At 35.0% G+C, this 21,986-nt stretch overlaps 1 protein-coding gene across 2 annotated transcripts in view; it reads left to right on the top strand.

Moving 5' to 3' along the window:
• The window catches only part of LOC149772437 (uncharacterized), a 170,414-nt gene that overhangs the window by 142,380 nt on the left and 6,048 nt on the right, over positions 1–21,986 (top strand). Inside the window, exons 31-35 of one of the 2 annotated variants that reach the window (XM_089947828.1) lie at positions 3,886–4,035; positions 8,494–8,724; positions 12,161–12,238; positions 16,381–16,614; positions 20,807–21,087. In XM_089947828.1, coding sequence (XP_089803954.1) covers positions 3,886–4,035; positions 8,494–8,724; positions 12,161–12,238; positions 16,381–16,614; positions 20,807–21,087 — 974 coding nt within the window. The remainder of the gene's footprint in view (positions 1–3,885; positions 4,036–8,493; positions 8,725–12,160; positions 12,239–16,380; positions 16,615–20,806; positions 21,088–21,986) is intronic. The other variant, XM_089947829.1, reaches the window with a different exon arrangement.

Below are 21,986 nucleotides of genomic sequence, written 5' to 3'. Positions count from 1 at the left end.
CCAATTTTACTAAATGTGTTGAATTTTATATACAAAATTTTCATTTCTTTTCTTTTTGTTCAGAATTTAAGTTCTGCGAATGCATTTATTTATAAGGTACAAATTAACCTCTTTCAATCTGAGGAGTACCAATTTTAGAGCAGTGCCTAAATCAGAACAATTGCAGCAAATAAACAGCTTAATCCTGAAACTCTGTCAACCAAATCAGAAAGATCATTTGTAAAATAACAGGTAGAAAAAATTTACAAATCAAACCCAACATTGTATGATAGAGCATCTACATCTTTCTTTATTCCATCACATATAAATTTCTGGTTTATATATGTATACATCTTGGCTGTTCGTTTGTTCACTCCTTAAATGTTTGTAACACCCTCACCCTCAGTACACCTGCCAATCCAATTACACCTGCACTCATCAAAACTGGCATGTATCTTCATACCATGATGAGTAAGTCCACCCCAAATAAATTAGGTCACTGTGTCCATCCATCATACATTGTGCTTAAACATTTGCAGTATTTTCAACTTTTTACTAAATTTCACAAGCAACATTTGGACATCAAGGTCACATAAAGTTATGAAATTCCTGCTGATTCACCATCTACTATGGCCACCATTACTAAAACTAGCAGGAAAAAAACTTTGAATATCAAAATCAGAGTAGCAGGTAGCAGCCTGGCACAAGCTCTTTACAGTTTTGAATATAATGCTAATCCATTATCCAGTGTGGCTTCCATTAAATCCATTATCCAATGTGGCTTCCATTAAATCCATTATCAAATGTGGCTTGCATTAAAAACAAAAAACTGTTATATTTCTTGCAACAACAAAAAACCATTAAAGAGAATTTCAAATATTTTTACCATTCTGGCATGAAGCTCAATAAAATTGATATAAATGGTGCCAATCTGCCATCAAATAGGACCACAATTACTAACACAGAAAAACTTCCAAGCAATACATTTTCAAAATAATTTGACTAAAGAATCTATACAAAAGGCATTATAGCATAAAGTTCTTGTTCATTTGTGAAAATTTGCAAATTAGTTATCCTATATGACTACTATCACCAAAAGTAGGAAAACAAACCTTTAAATGACTTTCTTTCAAAAACGATGACAGAATACAGCCAAGTTTTGACAGCATCCTGGCATAAACTACGGTATTTCAGTTATATATGAATGATCCTGAGCTGTTGTAATATGTGTAAATTGTAGATGAAGATAATTTATTGGGGAAAAAACAGTTTTATTTAACGGATTCAAATTCAGATAAACAGAAATTGAAGAAAAGCAATTAGTAGTAGGCATCCTGCTTAATTGGATTTCTTGACCTTGACCAACTGTTCTTGTGTTTGCTTGGTATATGTGAAAGAGTGAAAAATGTTAGACCCACTTGATCCTCTTGTTAATGCTTGAGTGATTTGTGTGTTAAGAGGTTTATTCATAACACCCTCCATATCTTAAACCCAATTTCACCAACATTCCTTAAGTTACTGTAATCTATTTTCATGCTTAAATGACTTATATTTGTTGATATTAATTTGCCCGGCTTGAACATACAAAGAAACATGTAGTTGATCATGGAATTTGTATTTTTAAGAACTACTTTGTATTTACCAGAGAACCAAGGAATCCAAAGGTCAGTTCATAGATAGAATACTTGACCACTTATAAAAAAGAAAACCTCTGAGAGAATGATTTAAACCAAAGGGTTTCAGTAAAATTTATGCAACTCTTTATATTAGAACTACCCATTAAGAACTGATATAAACAGGAATCTAAATTATGGTATCCAGTGATCACTGCTTGCCATAATAGTATTCCCTAAAATCAGGCAAAATTAATTTTGTATGCAAAAATGAATCTATAGGTATGAATCTATAGGTATTGGAAGTCTGATCCAACTTCTACAACACCATGATAGAGAATTCATTCTTAGGATATGATATGGAATACTTGCAGATTTAATTGAGGTTGCTCTCAACAGTTTCATATAATTGGCCATGAAAGTAAATTTCTGATTGTAAATATTCATATTTTATTTGTATCTGTTTCCATAATTATATACAGTGATGTCAAGATTGCTTGAAATCATGTTGTATGCACATGAGGTCAGTCCAGTGCAGAAAAGTAAATATGCTAGCCAGGTCCAAGATTAAATTTCAGCCCACCTTGTCTTTGCATATATGCCTAAAGGATTCCTACCTCATTCTGTTTTTACTCATTTTTGGAAATTGTCAGCGCAGGGAGAAGTGAGTGGCTCCCTTGTATCTTCATCAAAGAAATATAAGCGATGCATTAGTCATGGTCTCAGATATGAAATATTTATGATTTTGTTCTGACAGTATAGGTTCTTTGCAGGGTCGAAAACTCAGGTTTTCATGATTTTTGTCCATTGTGGAAGCTGGAGGGTTGTGACTCTAAAAGTGAAAATAGCGCAAGGATCAGTTTTGTTGTTCCAGTCATTGTTATTGTCATTTTGAGAAGATATATGTTGACTATTCATTGTACTGTGCTTTTTTGGGACTATAGATTCATTGTCATCATCGGTGGATGTAGGAGAGGCTAATTGTGTTTTGTAAGCAGTTTGATAATATTAAAATGTTGATGGATATAGATTTTAATTTGCCAGTGGAATATTCACCATAGACTACAGCTATAGCTGAAAACCTTTTCATTCTATCTGACTTTTCTCTTTCAAATATATTACCTGATAATAATACATTAGCACTATATCAACAATTTTACAAATCCAGCTCAAAAGTTAAATGTTTTTTGGCATGTTTGGGTAAATAAAGTGCTAATAAGTTGTCTGCATGCCAAGACAAAAGCCAGACAAAAGTGGTTTCCACTTGGATATAGTTCCAAATCCCACCATCCATCGACTATCTTCTCAAGTCAATATATGTGTGAAAAGTTAGAATTTGTCAGTAATAAATCAAACCTCTTGATGTGACAAATTATAGAACCAAAAGAAGTATTTATGATTTTTCTGAATCAGTTAAAAATGAAAGGGTATGAAAAATTATCTTAATTACAGTCTTTTTGAGACTAAATTATTTTCATATAGTCTGTTACATATTCTACAGTACAGATACATTAGCACTGAACTAATGCTACCTGTATATACTGTAACTCTGTCACAGGTGTTTTCATTAAGATTGCTACATAGTTGTTCACAAACAATTCTCATTTTTTCATTTTGGTCTTTTCATCTTTTTATTCCTGCTATAAGCAGTGTGATTATTCCATTTTCTTGTGCATTCTTTCTACAATGCTAAACTATCACTGCAAGTATTGGTGTTTTATACTGAGGGAAAGTCATGAATGTCATTGACATTAATTTTGATTAGTTGTTTCCTGCATAATTGAAATGTATATTATCAGTCAGTATAATCTTTGATGACATATGAATTCAGTATGAGAAGGGAAACATTCTTCTGTTTTTTAGATTTCCTTGCTTAAAGCACTATCAGGGCACAAAGTGATCTTGATCACTAAGATGCTTGCTGTTTCGTAATGTCATAGAACATGCTTAATAGTCAGGAAATGGCAAAAGATAGCGAACAATATAGACATCTGTTTTTTTGCTCATTTTACAGTGGCTGATGTTTACATGAACCCTTATAAATTAGAAAGGTTGCTGCCTGGAGAAAATACTGGGCAATTACTTGATGTTGCACCCTTTGGTCAATCCAAAGGAAGGTCACTCTATTCGAACTTCCATCTTAGTAAGCAGATGACTGTTTTGCACATTTGTTGTTAAACCAAGAAGACCTGATGAATTTCTTACAATGGCTTGATTTTCTGTTATTAGGAAAGATGTTTTACTCCCAAAATTGTCCATCTATACAATACATTGACATGTTCCATTTAAACAGAGCCTGAAGAAGAAACTGAACAACTGGAACAAGACCAACAAGCTAATGAAACCGTACTAAACAGGGAACAGAAGTTTGTTTTGAAAGCTTGGCCACCAATGACTGGATCTGCTGGATCATCAGCCAATCAGAAATCATCACAGCAAAGAGGTAAGTTCTGCATTTTCATATTATTAAATGGCTAAGTTCTGTAATCCTGCCTTTTTTTTAAACATGAGAACTAACATCAATGGTTTATCCTTTTTCCCTAAGTCCTAGGCAGCAGTTTGATGCGGACTTCATAGCAGCTATCCCTGTATATGCATGCTGTTTTACCTTTTTTGTTAAATTTTTCATATAGTTCAGGTAACACTGTATAGATTCCATTAAACCGGGAATGATGAAACTTGGTGAGGGGATGTATCTTAATGAGTACCACACACTTGTGACAAAAGCAGGTCACTGTGAGACACATTTCCCGCTTCACTGACTTTGGTTAGATATTGTATTTAAAGTTAGGTTCTCAAGCTCTGTTAATTTTAGAATCAAACTAGATTACATGCATCTCCAATAGTACTACACCGTTACAACAAGAATCAAACTAGATTACATGCATCTCCAATAGTACTACACCGTTACAACAAGAATCAAACTAGATTACATACATCTCCAATAGTACTACACCGTTACAACAAGAATCAAACTAGATTACATGCATCTCCAATAGTACTACACCGTTACAACAAGAATCAAACTAGATTACATGCATCTCCAATAGTACTACACCGTTACAACAAGAATCAAACTTGATTACATACATCTCCAATAGTACTACACCGTTACAACAAGAATCAAACTAGATTACGTGCATCTCCAATAGTACTACACTGTTTCAACAAGAACCAAACTAGATTACATGCATCTCCAATAGTACTATGTTACAACAAGAATCAAACTAGATTACATGCATCTCCAATAGTACTACACCGTTACAACAAGAATCAAACTAGATTACATGCATTTCCAATAGTACTACACCGTTACAACAAGAATCAAACTAGATTACATGCATCTCCAATAGTACTACACCGTTACAAGAGTTCATTCTGAGCTACCTGTCACATTTGTACTTGCTTACAGGTAAGTTAATTTGTTCCATTTATCTAACGACCAAATATGTTTTTGCACCCTGTTGACATATTGTTATACCTAGATTCATGAGGAATGGTATCTTGATGAGTGACCATTGCAACAGGGTGTCTCTGGGTGACCAAGTGGTCTAAGGTGTTTGTCTTTACAGGTCACTTACACTTCACACCTCTGTCAGCACAAGTTCAAGTCTAGGCTTATACAATGTGGATTTGTAAGAAAGCTTGCCAGTAGCTTTCCATGAGTTGATGGTTCTTCCCAGATTCTTGCTCCAGCAAATAAACTGGATGCCATGTAAGACCTATCATGTGCTGAAAAATGACATTAAACCTACAAAACCACAAGCCAGTCATTGCAAAAGTAATTCACTGGCAAACACATTTGAAGCTTCACTGACTCTTTATTTTTGCAACACCTTTGCAATAAAAGGTAATTATGACCCTCTTATGTTAAGTGTTTAGGCTCTAATAAACAGTAACAGAAGAAAGAATGAAAACAACAAGCTTTGAAAAATTTAACAAATAATTTATTTCCCTGGAAAAACACCGTAAAAAATAAGAACTTATGGTTTTAAGAATCAAATCCAAAATAATCCAAGAATAATCCACAAATTAAATTTTAGAAGTCCTAGTAATGAAAAGTTCTAATGAATTCAAGTTCAAATCCTGTCGAAAAATCCAAAATGTAAGGTGATGACATATGCTACATCCTTTATAGAACAGTTCTTTGCTGATTCACAAACAATATTCTGGTGTTTGAATTTCCGAATAAAATTTTAAAAAATGTCTTGTCAACAATTCTGTATCAGCACTCATATATTTCCAGGAAAAAGAATTAATCTTTTGGAATCCAAATAATTTGAATAAAAATTAAAATGTAACTCTAAACTGGTCCAAAACAAACACTTTTCCAGCGTCCAAGGTAGAAGCCCAACTGAGATTATTTCTCTATAGACAAAGGTTATGCAGACAAATAATGCACAAAAACAGATACCCATATGAGGGTCACGTGATCATATTCCAGAACATTTTAGAAGGTATTCACATATCTAAGATCACATATTCCAGTACAGCCTCGATTTCACTATTATCATTCACACATTAAAAATGAATTTTAAAAAAAAAGAAGTTGTCTACTTGATTCTTAATCAAGGCCAGAACTAGGTCAGCAAAAGATACAAAGTTCGGTGTTTACGACTAAACAGTCAGGTCAAACAAATTTCTGGAAAATATCAAATTCCTTGTAAAAATTTTTTAAAAAAAGATTTTGAAACTTACAAACAATTAAATTAGATCAAATATACATAGCAACCCATATTTCATCTTTTGCTAGCTTTGATTACATTTTGCATTCCAGTAGCTTGTCGTGGGTCGGTGGTTCTCGGTGGTTCTTTCTGGGGTTTTCCCGGGTTCTTCCTCCACCATTAATATTGGCCGCCATGTATAGCCTATCATGTGCGTTAAACCCCACGACAACAACAACAACATTAACATTTTGCATTAGGGATTAGGACACAATGACTTTGTTCTTGGCATTCTCTATGCATATTATCCAACCTATAACTCAGAAACTTGGTGAGGTGATGCAGCTTGAGAAGTACTACACAATTATTCCAACAAGAAGTCCCTGTCACCTATATTTCATGCTTCTGTGACTTTGTTCAGATATTATGTTTCATTTTCATTTATCGGGTACAGATTATGACAAAACCATAAAACATGATAATTAGATTTATCTCAGTACTAAAACTTACAGCAAAATAAGTTACAGTGACCTACATTGTATGCTTCACTAGCGTGGTTTAAGTATTTGTTTAACTCATATGCATGTAGATTATTCCTTGATACATGCACTAGCCTACTCAAAAGGCTCACCTCCTGAATTACATTTGTACTAGCTGTCACTCCAAGGTTAATCAAAGCATGTGGCTTTTAGGATAGCCAGATTGAAAATTGTGTTATCACTAATCATCTTGCATGAAGGGTGGTATTCCGATGGGATTATCATTACAACAACTTTTGCGACATGTAAGGTGTATGTGCCTTTCTTGGTCATTACACCATGTATTTTGGCTATGTGACTTAAGTAAGCACAGCTGAAACTATATAGATTGTAATTAATTCAGACTGATGATAAGCCTTATTACATTATTGTAATTACAAATAGGTATAAATAGTTAATCAAATGGCACTGGGACAAGGAATTTCTTTAAAATTTCATCACAATTTGACAGAGTTCAAAAGACCCAGATTTTATTCTGAACATTTACTTGAGGTTACTCACCAAAAACACCAGTGACCACAATGGTTTGAATAGGTGAATACTATGGTAGAAAGGCAAATGTAAATGTGTTCTCATGTACATTTATAGGGGTCATTTCTTAATTGTTGAATTTCTGGGAGGTCTTTTTCGTTTTTTGGCGAAGTTGTAGCAGTTGAATAAATAATAATACAATGCTTGTTTTACATGCAGCTGATTAAATATTTTTACCTATATACTAAAAACCTTTAATGACTTCTCAAGCACTGCTCAACAGGAGTTGACCAAATTTCACGGAAATCATCCTTGCATATGGTCATCCAAGTTTGCAAAAATGATGCTGATTTGCCATTCAATATGACTGCCATGATTAAAAATTAAAATTAAAAACTTAATTCTCAGAAAGCATCAAACTAACCCAGATTTCTTGGCCAGCTGCCCAATGCCACATCAACAGGTATTTTTAGGTTAAATTATGATTGTAATTCATGTTCCAGATTTCATAAGATTTTTGTACAATATATACATGCAAATAAGTTGAGTCCCTCTGTAAGCTGCATTATGTTCCAGCAGACGTGTCTGCAGTTCTTTTAGAGTAATCAGTAGAACAATCAACATAGGCCATATTCTGCCAGTGCATTAAGTGATTGCAGCTCAAGGTGCTTGTGTTACAGATCACTGCCATCTCACCTCTGTCTTCGTGAGTTCGAGTCTCGAGTTTGGCCAATGTGGGTATGTGAGAAAGCTTGCCAGTAGCTTCTCGTGGGTCGATGGTTCTTTCTGGGGTTTTCCCGGGTTCTTCCTCCACCATTAATACTGGCCACTATGTATAGCCTATCTTGTGCTGAAAAATGGTGTTAAACCCTACAACAACAACAACTTGCTTGTTGTTTGCAGTTGGACTCAGTTTGTAAGTGAGTATATATAGTTTAATGATCGTGATTGATTTTTTTTTTGTTGTTGCTAATGATGATAATAATTGTATCATCATCATCATCATCATCATCATTGTACTTTGTTGGCTTTTTCCTTTGTGTCAGACAAAGTAGTCAAATGGTTCAGATTAGTAACCAAAAGTTAACCTCATAGATTGCCAAAGAATCTTTACATTTGCTTGTTTGTGTGATATGGCATCTTTTGGGCTGCTTTTGTAATGTTTACCAAGCATTTAAGAAGTATTCCTTCATCAGTATTTAACACTGTCTTCTAATTGTATTTTAGGAGACAAACAACCTTCCACCAGCTTCCCTGGTCCCACAGGAAAGGACTACACGAAAAGCACCAAAGAACTGCCATCACAGTTTAAGTTGGCTCCATATGGTGGCCCTCAGGATAGGCCTGAGGCTGTAGAAGATAAGTGTGACAATAAGAATAATTCCGACATTGAAGGAAGAGGACCAAACAAAGCTGAAAAAGGGTTTAGCACCAAAACTGAGACAGGTCCTCATTCAGGTAAGCCATATAGAGTGATCTTATCATATTTCAGTTAAATGTTATGAATGAAAATGATTCAGTTTTAGAGGAAATTGTTGGATAATGATATAAACTCCTTAAAATGAAATTATAGTTTGAACAATAAACACAAAATAAGTAATAAAGAAATAATTATACAGTAAGGTTTAAGTTTCAGAAAGCCAGTCATAGCATCTACATTGATCATCGCCATCCTTCAGGCATGAAATTCTGTTGGGTATCCGGTATACTTTTTACTTTGTTGTACTTACTGTAAGTTAACTTACATATTAATCCATGTGTAACTTATGCAGCTATAAATGGTGTTGACCCTGATCTCATTGTTCACACATTCATTTAAAAGACTTTGAATTTCATGTCTGGTTTTTAAAAAAAAACTTGAAAATTAGAAAAGGTAAAAACCCTTGAAAAGTCCTTAAATTTGCATTATAAGTCTTCTAAATTTCCTTGAATTCACTCAGCTTTTACATATTAATACTTCATTTATACTATTTAATTATTTTGCATAAATATATGATCCCTCATTTTACTACACATTTTGTATATTCAGATGTTTTCAGTATTATCCCTTATTTTATGGCCCTATGTAATATATTTTTACTTTTACTTCTCAAGTCATGTTTTAGGTGTAGTTTGTTAAAGCATTTATTTTTACTTTTTACTTCTCAAGTCATGTTTTAGGTGTCAGTTGTTAAACCATTTATTTTTACTTGTACTTCTCAAGTCATGTTTTAGGTGTCAGTTGTTAAAGCATTCATTTTTACTTGCACTTCTCAAGTCATGTTTTAGGTGTCAGTTGTTAAAGCATTCAATTTTACTTGTACTTCTCAAGTCATAGTTTAGGTGTCAGTTGTTAAAGCATTTATTTTTACTTGTACTTCTCAAGTCATGTTTTAGGTGTCAGTTGTTAAACCATTCATTTTTACTTGTACTTCTCAAGTCATGTTTTAGGTGTCAGTTGTTAAAGCATTCATTTTTTACTTGTACTTCCCTAGTTATAGTTTATGTGTCAGTTGTTAAACCATTCACTTTGTACTTGTACTTCTCAAGTCATGTTTTAGGTGTCAGTTGTTAAACCATTCATTTTTACTTGTACTTCTTAAGTCATAGTTTAGGTGTCAGTTGTTAAAGCATTCATTTTTACTTGTACTTCTTAAGTCGTGTTTTAGGTGTCAGTTGTTAAACCATTCATTTTTACTTGTACTTCTTAAGTCATAGTTTAGGTGTCAGTTGTTAAAGCATTCATTTTTACTTGTACTTCTTAAGTCATGTTTTAGGTGTCAGTTGTTAAAGCATTCATTTTTACTTGTATTTCTCAAGTCATGTTTTAGGTGTCATTTGTTAAACCATTCATTTTTACTTGTACTTCTCAAGTCATGTTTTAGGTGTCATTTGTTAAAGCATTCATTTTTACTTGTACTTCTTAAGTCATAGTTTAGGTGTCAGTTGTTAAAGCATTCACTTTTTACTTGTACTTCTTAAGTCATAGTTTAGGTGTCAGTTGTTAAACCATTCACTTTTTACTTGTACTTCTCAAGTCATAGTTTAGGTGTCAGTTGTTAAAGCATTCATTTTTACTTGTACTTCTCAGGTGATAATGTAGGTGTCAGTTGTTAAACCATTCAACCCCAAACCCCCTCTTAAAAATTTTTCAGCTGTTTTTATGGAAGACCAAAATCATGTCTGCCTCTACTGAATTATGTGATGAACTCTTTAATGACATCAGCATTACCTTCAATCCTACCTAGTTAGTGATCTAGAGCAATAAAGACTGCATTTAATTATGATAGTATTACACTATCCAATGGAGTCTAAAGATGGAAACTTTGTGTTTTCATTGTGTTGTGTGTGTGGTGATGATATTTAATACCAACTGTTGTTTGTTTGGTAGAGTATTAAATGCTTCAAAGAAAACAGACATTATGTTCTTTTACTCAGATCTTCATATCCAGGCATTTTCAATAGGTTTATATGAATAGAGTTTTACAACATTTGGAACAGAAGAAAAAAAAACAGGATGAAATTTAAACTGTGCAATGTTAAATTAATTAGTTGTCAAGGTTACAACTTAAAACCTGCAAAATCACCTGAAATTCAGTCTCTAACTCACAGATTAATCATCATGTCAAAATTTGCATATAGTCGCATTGCTCACATTTCTATTCATTATACAATCAACCTTCTCTACAGTGGCCACCCATAGGAAAAGGCCAAAGTGGCCACTGTATAAAGTTGACTTCTGAAGTCCGGTTTAGATCTCAAACTTGGTTCATGACAAATGCATGTTCTATGTACCAGATAGCATTATTAGTAGTAGTAGTATCATTATTATTATTTTTTCATGTATTATTATTAGCAGTCATAGTATGCTATCAAGATACATATATTTAGTTAGCTATTTAGCAAAGGCAAAAATAACAAGATAGTAAAATATAAAGTTCCACCCAAAATTACTGTATCCTCACTCTAATTTCTCATATACATTATGCCATCACTGATTCTCCTATCATTGTCAACTGTGCTAAAGTTTTATCAACTTTTAGCAGTTCCTATAATTCACATCCAAACCTTTCCTATGATTGGGAAACACAGGACTGACTTTTTCTAAGTCCCGCTGGTGTAGTTAGGCCTGAAAATATGTGTTCTCACTTCAAATAATTGATGGATTAGGCAGTTGCTCAAACTCACTGTGATCAAAAGACAGTCATCTTTTTTGAGAGACTTCAAAGATTAGGGAATGAAAAGAAGCTTACTGTGGCTATCAGTTCATGTAATATACCTTTATATATATACCATGCCTTGTTCATCAAACAAAAGAAGCTTACTGTGGCTATCGATTCATGTAATATACCTTTATATATATATACCATGCCTTGGTCATCAGATAAAAGAAGTTTCATTGGCATCCTTGCCAATACACTCCAGTGACTACAGAAGGCAGGGTGAAACCACTGCTTGATTAAGAGACACCCTATAAAATCTCAATGTGGTATTTTATGTAGCTGTGTTACCTATAAAATTTCAGTGGGGTATTTTATGTACCTGTGTCATGGGGACACTGGCAGTTTGAGCTGGAAGAATGTCCCCCGGGCTCACTCAGGTATAGCTTTGCATGTTGCTCTGTCAGATCTGATATTTCCTTTTCTTCCTTTAAGATTTCAAGCAGTGTAGTCTCTGATCTTCCAGTCTATTATTCATAGAATATCTGGGTACAAGCTGTTTGCATATGTGTGTTATCAGCAGGAAAATATGGCAACATGCGATTAAGTACAAGTTTACAAGAGGAACACAGTAAATCCCTAGAATCAGCATATCAGTTATCAAGACTTCCAAGTTAACACAAGTTGCATAGTTACATTTTTTTGTGTTTGATATACTGAATTGATGTGCTACACTGCTACATGTAACCTTTTAGGTACAGATCGACCAAAGAGGAGGTTAAGTGGGGAGCAAGAAGAAGTGGCAGCCAAAAGAATCCCTTCCTATCAGCAAGGTAGAAATAGGACTTCTTTTTGAGATGTTAGCACTCATATTTAGCTGTACTGGTCACTTATCAGGTGGTCTGTCTTCCAGCTTCCATCCATTGTCTGTTACAAGTTTGTTACTCCAACTAAACTTCTCGGAGAGTTACCACAAAACTTTACACACACTTTCATCGCATGGTTGAAAATGAAACTGGTGCTGCTCAGACATCCCCTATTGTGGCCCTCTTGAAATCTTGTTATCACTACTCTTCCTGAATGGATGTCATATCAGTATAACGATTTCTTACTGTGTCTAGTTGGCCCAAAATGAACAAGGCGCTGATCTGGTGTCTAATATGGCCACCACATAGGATTTTTGAAAATTGTGTATTACTGCTCATCTTGAATGGATGTTTTATCAGCATAGACTTTCAGTGAAAGACTTCTTGGTCCTAAATGGAAATGGTGCCAATCTGAGGTCCAATATGACCAGCACAGCAGCAGTCTTGAAATCATGTTATTGCAACTCCTTTTGAACAAAAAGACATATTGACATTGGTTTTCCACCAGAAAACTCTAGTGATTAGTTATTTACAATTAAAAATCGTTCTGCTTGCTCATCAATTATGGTCACCACAGTGGCTATCTTGAGATTATTGTTATACTCCTGAATGGATGGTCATATCAACATTGTTTTTTTACTGAAAGACTTCTTATGATGTCTCGTTTTAAATGAAGGTGATGCTACTCATATATCCAGTATGAACACCACAGTGACCATCTTGAAAATCTTTTATGTTAGATCAGCATGGGGTTTTAACAGAAAGACTTCTTGTGATGTCTGGTTAATTGTAAATGAAAATGGTGCCAGTTTGACCTCCACTATGACCACCACAGTGATCAGCTTGAAGTTGTGTTTTGGCTACTTCTCCTAGACAGCTGGTCACCAAGAGTCTTATGATGTCTAGTTGGTCCTAAATGGATGTGGTGCAAATATTGTATCTAGTATGGCCAACATAGCAGCTGTACTGAAAATGTTGTTATTGTTACTCTTCCAAAATGGAAAGTCATATGAGCATGGTGTTTTCACCAGAAGACTTCTTGTTGGTCCTAAATTAAAATGAGGCTAATCTGATGTCCAATATGGCTACCATGGGGGAATCTTGAAACTCTTTATGCCAATTTTATGTCCAATATGGCTACCATGGGGGAATCTTGAAAATTTTGTATAATCTGATGTCCAATATGGCTGCCATGGGGGAATCTTGAAAATCTTGTATAATCTGATGTTCAATATGGCTACCATGAGGGAATCTTGAAAATCTTGTTATTGCTACTCCTTTTAAATGTATAGTCATTATGACATGGGGGTTTCATTCAAAAGAATTCTTATGGTGTTTAGTTTGTCCAAAATTAAGACTGTTGTTGTTGCTGTTGTTGTAGGGTTTAAAGCCATTTTTCAGCACACGATAGGCTATACATGGCGGCCAGTATTAATGGTGGAGGAAGAACCCGGGAAAACCCCAGAAAGAACCACTGACCCACGAGAAGCTACTGGCAAGCTTTCTCACATACCCACATGGCTGAATCCGAGACTTGAACCGCTGCAGACAGAGGTGAGATGGCAGTGATCTGTGATGGAGAGAGCTTTAGACCACTCAGCCACTCGGGGTCCCCTGTTGTGGGGTTTAACGCCATTTTTCAGCGCACGATAGGCTATACATGGTAGCCAGTATTAATGGTGTAGGAAGAACCCGGGAAAACCCCGGAAAGAACCACTGACCCACGAGAAGCCACTGGCAAGCTTTCTCACATACCCACATTAGCCGAACCCGAGACTCGAACCCACACAGACAGAGGTGAGATGGCAGTGATCTATAACGAAGATCACTTTAGACCACTTTGCCACTCGGGGCCCCAAATTAAGACTGTGATAACGGAACCTTAATACGGCCACCATGGTAGCCATCTTGAAAAAATTGTTATCTCTACTCCTCTCAAATATATCAACATAGGGTTTTTGCCAGTAGACTTCTTATGTCCACCACATCACTCATTTGAAAATCTTGTTATCACTGGAGAGTATCAGAATGGTTTCGACATTTAGCAGTTAAAAGGAAGAAATGGTTTTATATTGAATTCCTGGAAATTCTTTTCACTCACTAGAGAGTTAGCCTCTTTGAGAGACTCTTGTTTATCTAGATGTCTCAACTGGGACAAATATATTTCCTCTGTTATTCTTTTCAAGTAATTCATTAATCAGATTTTTCCTTTTGTGTCCAAAACTTGTAAGCAAAAGTGTCATATCAACAAGGGCAAACCTGCCAACTATCTAGATATTGGTGTGGAGGGTCACTGTCACATGGTGGGGATTTTGAGGTCAAAATTTGGATGGATACAGTCATTGCATGCAGCCTAAGAATAAGTAGGAATGGTTGCTGGTATGACATCTGAGAGTTTATACTACGATTACTGGAGACTTGTATAATAGCAGCTGTACATATATCAGAGGTGCAGTTTATGCTGATAATTTTTACAGCTTAATGACTTGTACAGTATTGCATAAAAGTAAACATTTGTTTTTGACTGCAGTGTTTTCTAAATATATGGGATTAGGGTCTAAATTCTAGAGAAATTTAAGCAGAGATTAAAATTATTTTACTTAAATATCTCCTGTATAAGACTATCATTTCATTCAAATTGTAGTTGACTATATCATCTGCATGGTCTTCACTATGAAGAATTTAAAGACCATATATGCAAATGATTTTTGATTGGTGACATAATCTTTAATTTACAGTTAAAATGTAGCAGTCAAGTGCAGAAAAAAGTGTGTAGGTATTGAAATCTTCATTAGTCACTGTCAAATCAACACATTGAAGAATTACATGTTTACATTCATATGCAATAAGCACGATCTTCACCGTGCCTAATTGATATAGTACTATCTAGTGGTTATGGGTGTCACTCTAGATAGCTGTATTCACCGATTAGTTTGGGTAGGTTTTAGCAAGATTAGTGGAATCATTAACATGCATCAGGGTTGGATAGGAAAATACCGCCAGAGGGACGTTGGACATGAGACTTGGACATAGAATTCTGATCCAAAAAGTATTGAATGTTCCTGTCTAGCTGTCTAACACATGTTCATAAAAATGTTTATTTTTCTTGCAATTCTGAATAAAAAATGAGGATCAAAGTCAATGTGAGATTAAGATCACTGAAGTTGCTTTAAAAATCAAAAACACACATTAAGGTTTAGCCGAATAAGGAACTTAAAAGTTAGGTTAAAATTTAGCATAAACTTTAAATCTCACACACTTTTTGTTTCATAACTGAAGGTGTAAATTCTTAGACTCTAAATATTTTCCACTAAATACTCCAAGGGCATAGCATTTCCAGGTTTATTTAAGGAACACATAAAATTATGAAACTGCAGGGAATAAAAACTACTTATAAAATTGGTTTACCTATCAACCATTGAAACTCTGCTATAAATCATTTATCGTTAGGTTATTATATACATTATATTTTGTTCAGCTTTTGAATGAAAAACTTTGATATTTCCTAACATTGCACAAGGCTCTTACAGAGTAGTTGCCCTTTGCTGTTGCTGGTTGCAAAGCATCAGAATAAAAATTTATGTAGATCTTACTGGTAAAATAAATATTTGATACATTTTGTAAAATTAACAAGGGCAGTTTATATGTTAATAGTCTTCTTTTAATAGAATCATGATAATGGTTTGGTGATACAGCCAAACTTGCCTTAAAGATCACCTTTATTGTGGAATTACCTGTTGTAAATTTATATATATTATATATTTGTATATTTATCAAGGTTCTTTAGCAGAGGTGACTGCTTAAGACATTTTTAATATTACATTAACATCAATCACTCTAATAATCTGCATCATTTTAATGACTTGATGTACAGCATTACCTTGTCTGTAGTTCTGGAAATCTCAAAACAACTGAAAACAGGTACTACTATAGGTAATACCCATAATTTTAGTGATAGAATATTTATAGAGTGTGATTATTGTAATACAAAGTGTAATACAAACTTTCAACCCTTCATACAAATTCAGTTCATTCACTGAGAACATCATACAAATACAGTTCATTCACTGAGAACAGAGGATAATTACCCAACTTTGTTTTAATGGCAGGCTCAAATAAAGGTGAACTTCAGCAAGGTGGAGATCATTCAAATAAACAAGTCAGTGATGGAAAAGAGGAGAGTGCTGTCAATAGAGGAAAAGGTTCTGAAGGTCCAGGAAAAGAGACAGATGAATCATGTCCAGTGAACCAGCAGGAGTCGAAGGAACATGCAGGAGAAAAGAGGCCTCATTCAGGAGAAGATAATTCTGCTCCACCAGCTAAGAGACCTACAATTAATATGGGTAAGCAGAGTTTTTCATTACTTTATTTACCACTGCTTTGAGGAGTCATTTTGTAGGATCTTCCATGTCTGTTCATCCATGCATCAGTCTGTCTTTTGATCCAGGCAGACAATATTATTTCATTTCACCTATGAAGACGATGCCTGCAGAGTGAGACTATCTTGCCAGGAATGTGTGTCATACACCCAAAGTTAGTGACCTATTTTAATTGGTTGATTCATAATTGCTAAAACAAATTGAACTAGAGCACTAGATATTAAATCAATAATTTTATCTCACTAGGCCATAATGACATGTGATTATATGGGTCAGTCATGTATCCATCAACAGTTGACATTTTATACCAATAAGAAAACATTGGACCGTTTTCAGTTAAGTTTTGCAGAGAGTATGCTGGCATGTAAGCCTTTTAAAATCTTTGCAGAATACACCTATATGCCATTAAATATGGCTACCATTGCTAAACATTGTAAAAAATTCAACAATTTCTCAAAAGCTGCTTAACAGTCTTTGGCAGAAAGCATACTGGCATCCTGGCCTTTAAAGTTTGTTCACCTAATTTTGAAAAAAAAGCATTACCGCTTTCCAGTTTTAATATTAGTAATACATGCCTGGTGCTTTTGCATAGCTGGTACTTTTCCATTGGGAAAATGACCAAACCATAGGATGAGAATTTGTCCTCCCATTAGGGTGAGCCAGAAGATTATAGAATGTGAGATCATGGTCCTCCCATTAGGGTGAGCCAGAAGATTATAGAATGTGAGATCATGGTCCTCCCATGAGGGTGAGCCAGAAGATTATAGAATGTGAGATCATGGTCCTCTCATGAGGGTGAGCCAGAAGATTATAGAATGTGAGATCATGGTCCTCCCATGAGGGTGAGCCAGAAGATTATAGAATGTGAGATCATGGTCCTTCCATTAGGGTGAGCCAGAAGATTATAGAATGTGAGATCATGGTCCTCCCATGAGGGTGAGCCAGAAGATTATTGAATGTGAGATCATGGTCCTCCCACAGATACCTTTCACATGTGCACTGTAATTCATTCTATTTCAGTCACATGGCAGTAATTTCCAACTTGTTTGCCTCATGGGTAAACAGTGCTTCTACTCAAATTAATTATTGCTGCATGCATTATTTTCATCATTTGGAATTACCCCTGAACAAGAAATTTCTTAGTTAAAACAGAGCTTTCTCAAGACAGTTTTAAATAACAGTTTGTTAGCTTCATGTGAGGAGTTATGGATTCAAGTTCCATTTTTCCCACAAGTCTCCCCACAAAAGATAGACATTGGGTCATTGTCAGGAGAGAGAGCAGGACATATATTTTTTCTGTCCTTTTCAATGCATACAAGTTTAATACCAAACAGACAGACATAGCTACCCCTACTGTCAGGTTCCCTGCATCCTCTCAGCCATCATTGAAGGTGGCAGAGGTAGGAGGGAGCTGGTCTTCCATTAAAGCAGTAAATGAGGTTTACTGTCTTTTGCCCAGTGACTTGTGTCCTAAATCTTCAGTTTCTGGTAACTCTTAAATTCTTTCCATTTTGGAAAAACCTATCTGGACAAACTCTTGACCAGTTCTCTTGTTGCTTCCTTATTCAGTTACAATTAAGGAGCTTTCCCAAAGGCTTTGGCAAGGAGTAAGACTTTGCTTGACAGTGTAGGGGGTTGTTTGCCCCCCCCCCCCTTGCGACCCATGATCACTGCATCTAGTGATAAGCTTCTTACCCCTTTGTGATTCACTAAACTGCCCATTTTGGATGCTGATGGGGCTCATGTAGACATTTCTATGGGGACCTGGCCTCACTTTCCAGTGTAAACACTGAAATTCTTTGAACAAAAGACTAGGTCACTAGTACTCATAGCCTCACATGCTGACCTCTTTTCAAGCAGCTTTATTGAGCCTGCTGAAAGAGGAATCTCTGTCACTAATTGCCCTTCCTTGTTTTTTGGAAGCAGTGGTAAACAGCACACATATGGTTAAATGGCAACATTAATTTTTATTTGTGTAACTACTGTTACCCTTATTTCCCGATCTTGAAATTTGGTAGTGGTGCCAACTTGCCCTAGCTAGCAACATTCACTATTTTAAAAAAGAAGTTTTATTTCTTTTTGCTTTTGCAGTAATGGCAATAGTTTACTGGAAATGACAGACAAGTCAGTTTATCAGGCAATGTTTTATCATCATTGTCTATGGGCCTCATCAATGCATGAATCAACACACTCAAAAATAAATCAGTTCAGGTTGATTAGAGCTGATAGCAAGTCAGTTTTTAAAGCTGAGTGACAGTTTATGATTACAGTAAATGAAGAATTGATTGTTAAATAAAAACTGAAGCAGTTTTTTTTAAATAAAAAATATCTTCAAAAAAAGCCATACTAACAATTTAGACCTGTTTTTATACACCACTGCTCTTACAGTCTGCCTTCAGGTCAAAAGTACAGTCTCTGTATTGTATCACAATCTGTCAGGAAGAGTATTTGGGTAGTTTATAGCTTTAAGTTTTATAATTAGTTTATGTCATAGCTCTGTGTATGTGTCAAACTACAGAAAATGTTCACTGCATACATCAATAGAATTGGCAGCTACCAAGACTTGAAACAAAATGGATTATAAAATATAGTGTAACTAGCTATTGCCCATCTTAGGATGGGAGTGATAAAAGAATGTTTCAAAATGAAAATACAAAAATTAAAAATTGGAATGAGTGAGTTAGAAAGTTTGAACTTAAAAATATTAAAAAAAACTATTTAAAAAAATTGGGATGCCTCCACCAGTTTCGAAGCTGACTACATCAGATTTGAAACTCCTAAATTACATCTATTATAAGCACCCCATAAATTGAAAGAGTGCTTTAATTAGAACAATTACAGCAGTTGTCAATTATGACAGCTGTGTTGTACCAAACAGATGAACACATCAGAGTTGGGTACCACAACAGTTTTTTAGTGCAGTATTTCTGTACATACTGCAGTATGTACCATGGTATACTGCAGTTATATTAGGGACCAACAATTTAATTTTCTGGTTCAGGAGTTGGGGATTTTTCTATTTCAGGTTCTCAAACGGCTAAACAACAAATCTTGTTCTGGTTTACAGCAAAATAACCCATATTATATCCATATTATTAGAAAAAAAATGAATTATCTTGAGATAAAGAAGAAAATCTTGACTAGAAAGAAAATCACATCCCACCCACTCACCCTCCACATTTAATAGGCAGTACCTTATAGTAGATGAATGTGTATGTCAATTGTTGTATAAGTTGTCATAAAAAAAAACTAACTAAAGTGGGATTATTGGGCTTGTACTATAGTGGTCACACTGTAAAAGTCAGTGTGCTGACAGCAAAGAGCTTGTTGATAAAAATAGGAAGCATTTGACACAAGCATACAATTTATGAGCTATTACTGGTAATTGTGTAATTGACAGGAAGGCTGTGAGTCAACACTCAATATATTTTTCAGAGAGAGGCAGTAAACATAACATACACTTACTCAGCAAACAGGAGAAAAACTAGTGTACTTTAGAAATTACATTAATTTTCAACCAGAAAACCAATCTTAAGGTGAATATTGGTCCTACAAAGGAATATATTTACTTAGCAGATTACCATTCACTTATAAACGACTGTTTAAAATGTGGCTTTTTCCAATCAGAAATTTTTCCAAAAGTTAGATTTGGCTCAAATAGCTCTCACATCATCCCATTCAACCACCATATGTGGCATATGTCAAACATGAGATTAAAGGTTCATAAATATAATTATATTTGTAATATTCAAAATTAATTTGTGATAAATACTATTTTGTAAAAATATTAATAATTTTTGGAATTGTTTTGTTATGAAAAACGAAAATGCACCTTAAAAGTCATTAAATTCATGAAAAGATTACTTGGGAATTTCATTTCATTCTTTACAGATGGAAACTACTAAAGTCAAAGTACAGTGAGAAAGTACCATAGTATGTACCACTGGGAAGAAAATACATCTGTAAACTGGCATACAGTACCAGTTAAACTGCCCACCTGTAGTAGACCTTGCTATTCAACATTTCCATGTTTGCTCTAGTGTGATATACAGTCTTTGTGAATATTATAAAATATGTTATAAAATGTGACAGTAGTTTATTAATAAATATGAACATTAACATTTTGTATTTTTACTTCCTTTTGCATGTTAATCAGGATTACCCATCTGGACCACCATGGCAAGTGACTATTCCTATGATGAACTAGGGACAAGCAGTACTCTTCCTCTCTCCAAGATAACCTCTGTTGATGTTGGAAGTGTTGGGGTGGGACGGTGGGGAGAGGCTTTGGTTTACAACTACCTCCTCCAGGTGAAGCAGACTGATCCAAAAATATCAGACATCAAGTGGATCAACGCTGAACAAGAAACTTCCACACCCTATGATTTAGAAGTCCATTATATAGATCAGTTTGGATTTCATGTAAATTACATCGAGGTGAGTACAGCAAAAACAGCTCCTGATACCCTTTTGGAATAGAGGAAAATCGTGTTTAAAAAAATTTGACCTTGAGATTTTGTTGTCCTAGACAAGAAATCTTGTTCAGTTTGCAAGGATAGATATGAATTTATGATACAGTATTCTCCTTTCCCCCTCATATGAGCCACGCCCTGTATCATTCACCGAGTTACAGTTAGTTAATCCTCATTTTGCAAAGAGATCAATAATTAGTTCAAGATCAGTTGCTTAAATAGACAGGGTTTTTTTTAGTTAGTTAAATTGTTGTTGTTGTTGTTGTGGGGTTTAACGCCATTTTTCAGCACAAGATAGGCTACACATGGCGGCCAGTATTGATGGTGGAGGAAGAACCCGGGAAAACTCCGGAAAGAACCACCGACCCATGAGAAGCTACTGGCAAGCTTTCTCACATACCCACATAGGCCGAACCCGAGACTCGCACCCACGCAGACAGAGGTGAGATGGCAGTGATCTGTAACGGTGAGCGCTTTAGACCACTTGGCCACTCGGGGCCCCAGTTAGTTAAATAATCTCCGGTTTAGACGATATTGGCTTTTGTAGACAGTGTAAAGTGTTGAAAGATATTCATGTAGGTAGTATAATTTTAGAAATTACTGTACATACTGACTTTTAAGTTAAGTCATTGGCAAACAACATACACCCTGATCTGAAGTCATATTGTCATATAATGCACTGACAGATCAGGATCTATATTGTTTGTTCTGGTCTGTGCAGTTCGCATTTAAACTTACAAACAAATGCAAACAGTTGTCAGATTTTAGTCTGTCTTCAGAAATGTATGATTGATAGATTGCTTGTGAGACTCTAGCAACAAGACATCAACTAGAATTGCTATTCAGATCCAAATATATAACATT

This window comes from Sinohyriopsis cumingii, unplaced genomic scaffold, assembly GCF_028554795.1.
Source record: "Sinohyriopsis cumingii isolate HCF-2022 unplaced genomic scaffold, ASM2855479v2 utg001505l, whole genome shotgun sequence".
Classification (NCBI taxonomy): domain Eukaryota; kingdom Metazoa; phylum Mollusca; class Bivalvia; order Unionida; family Unionidae; genus Sinohyriopsis; species Sinohyriopsis cumingii.
This window is presented reverse-complemented; position numbering and strand designations above follow the sequence as displayed.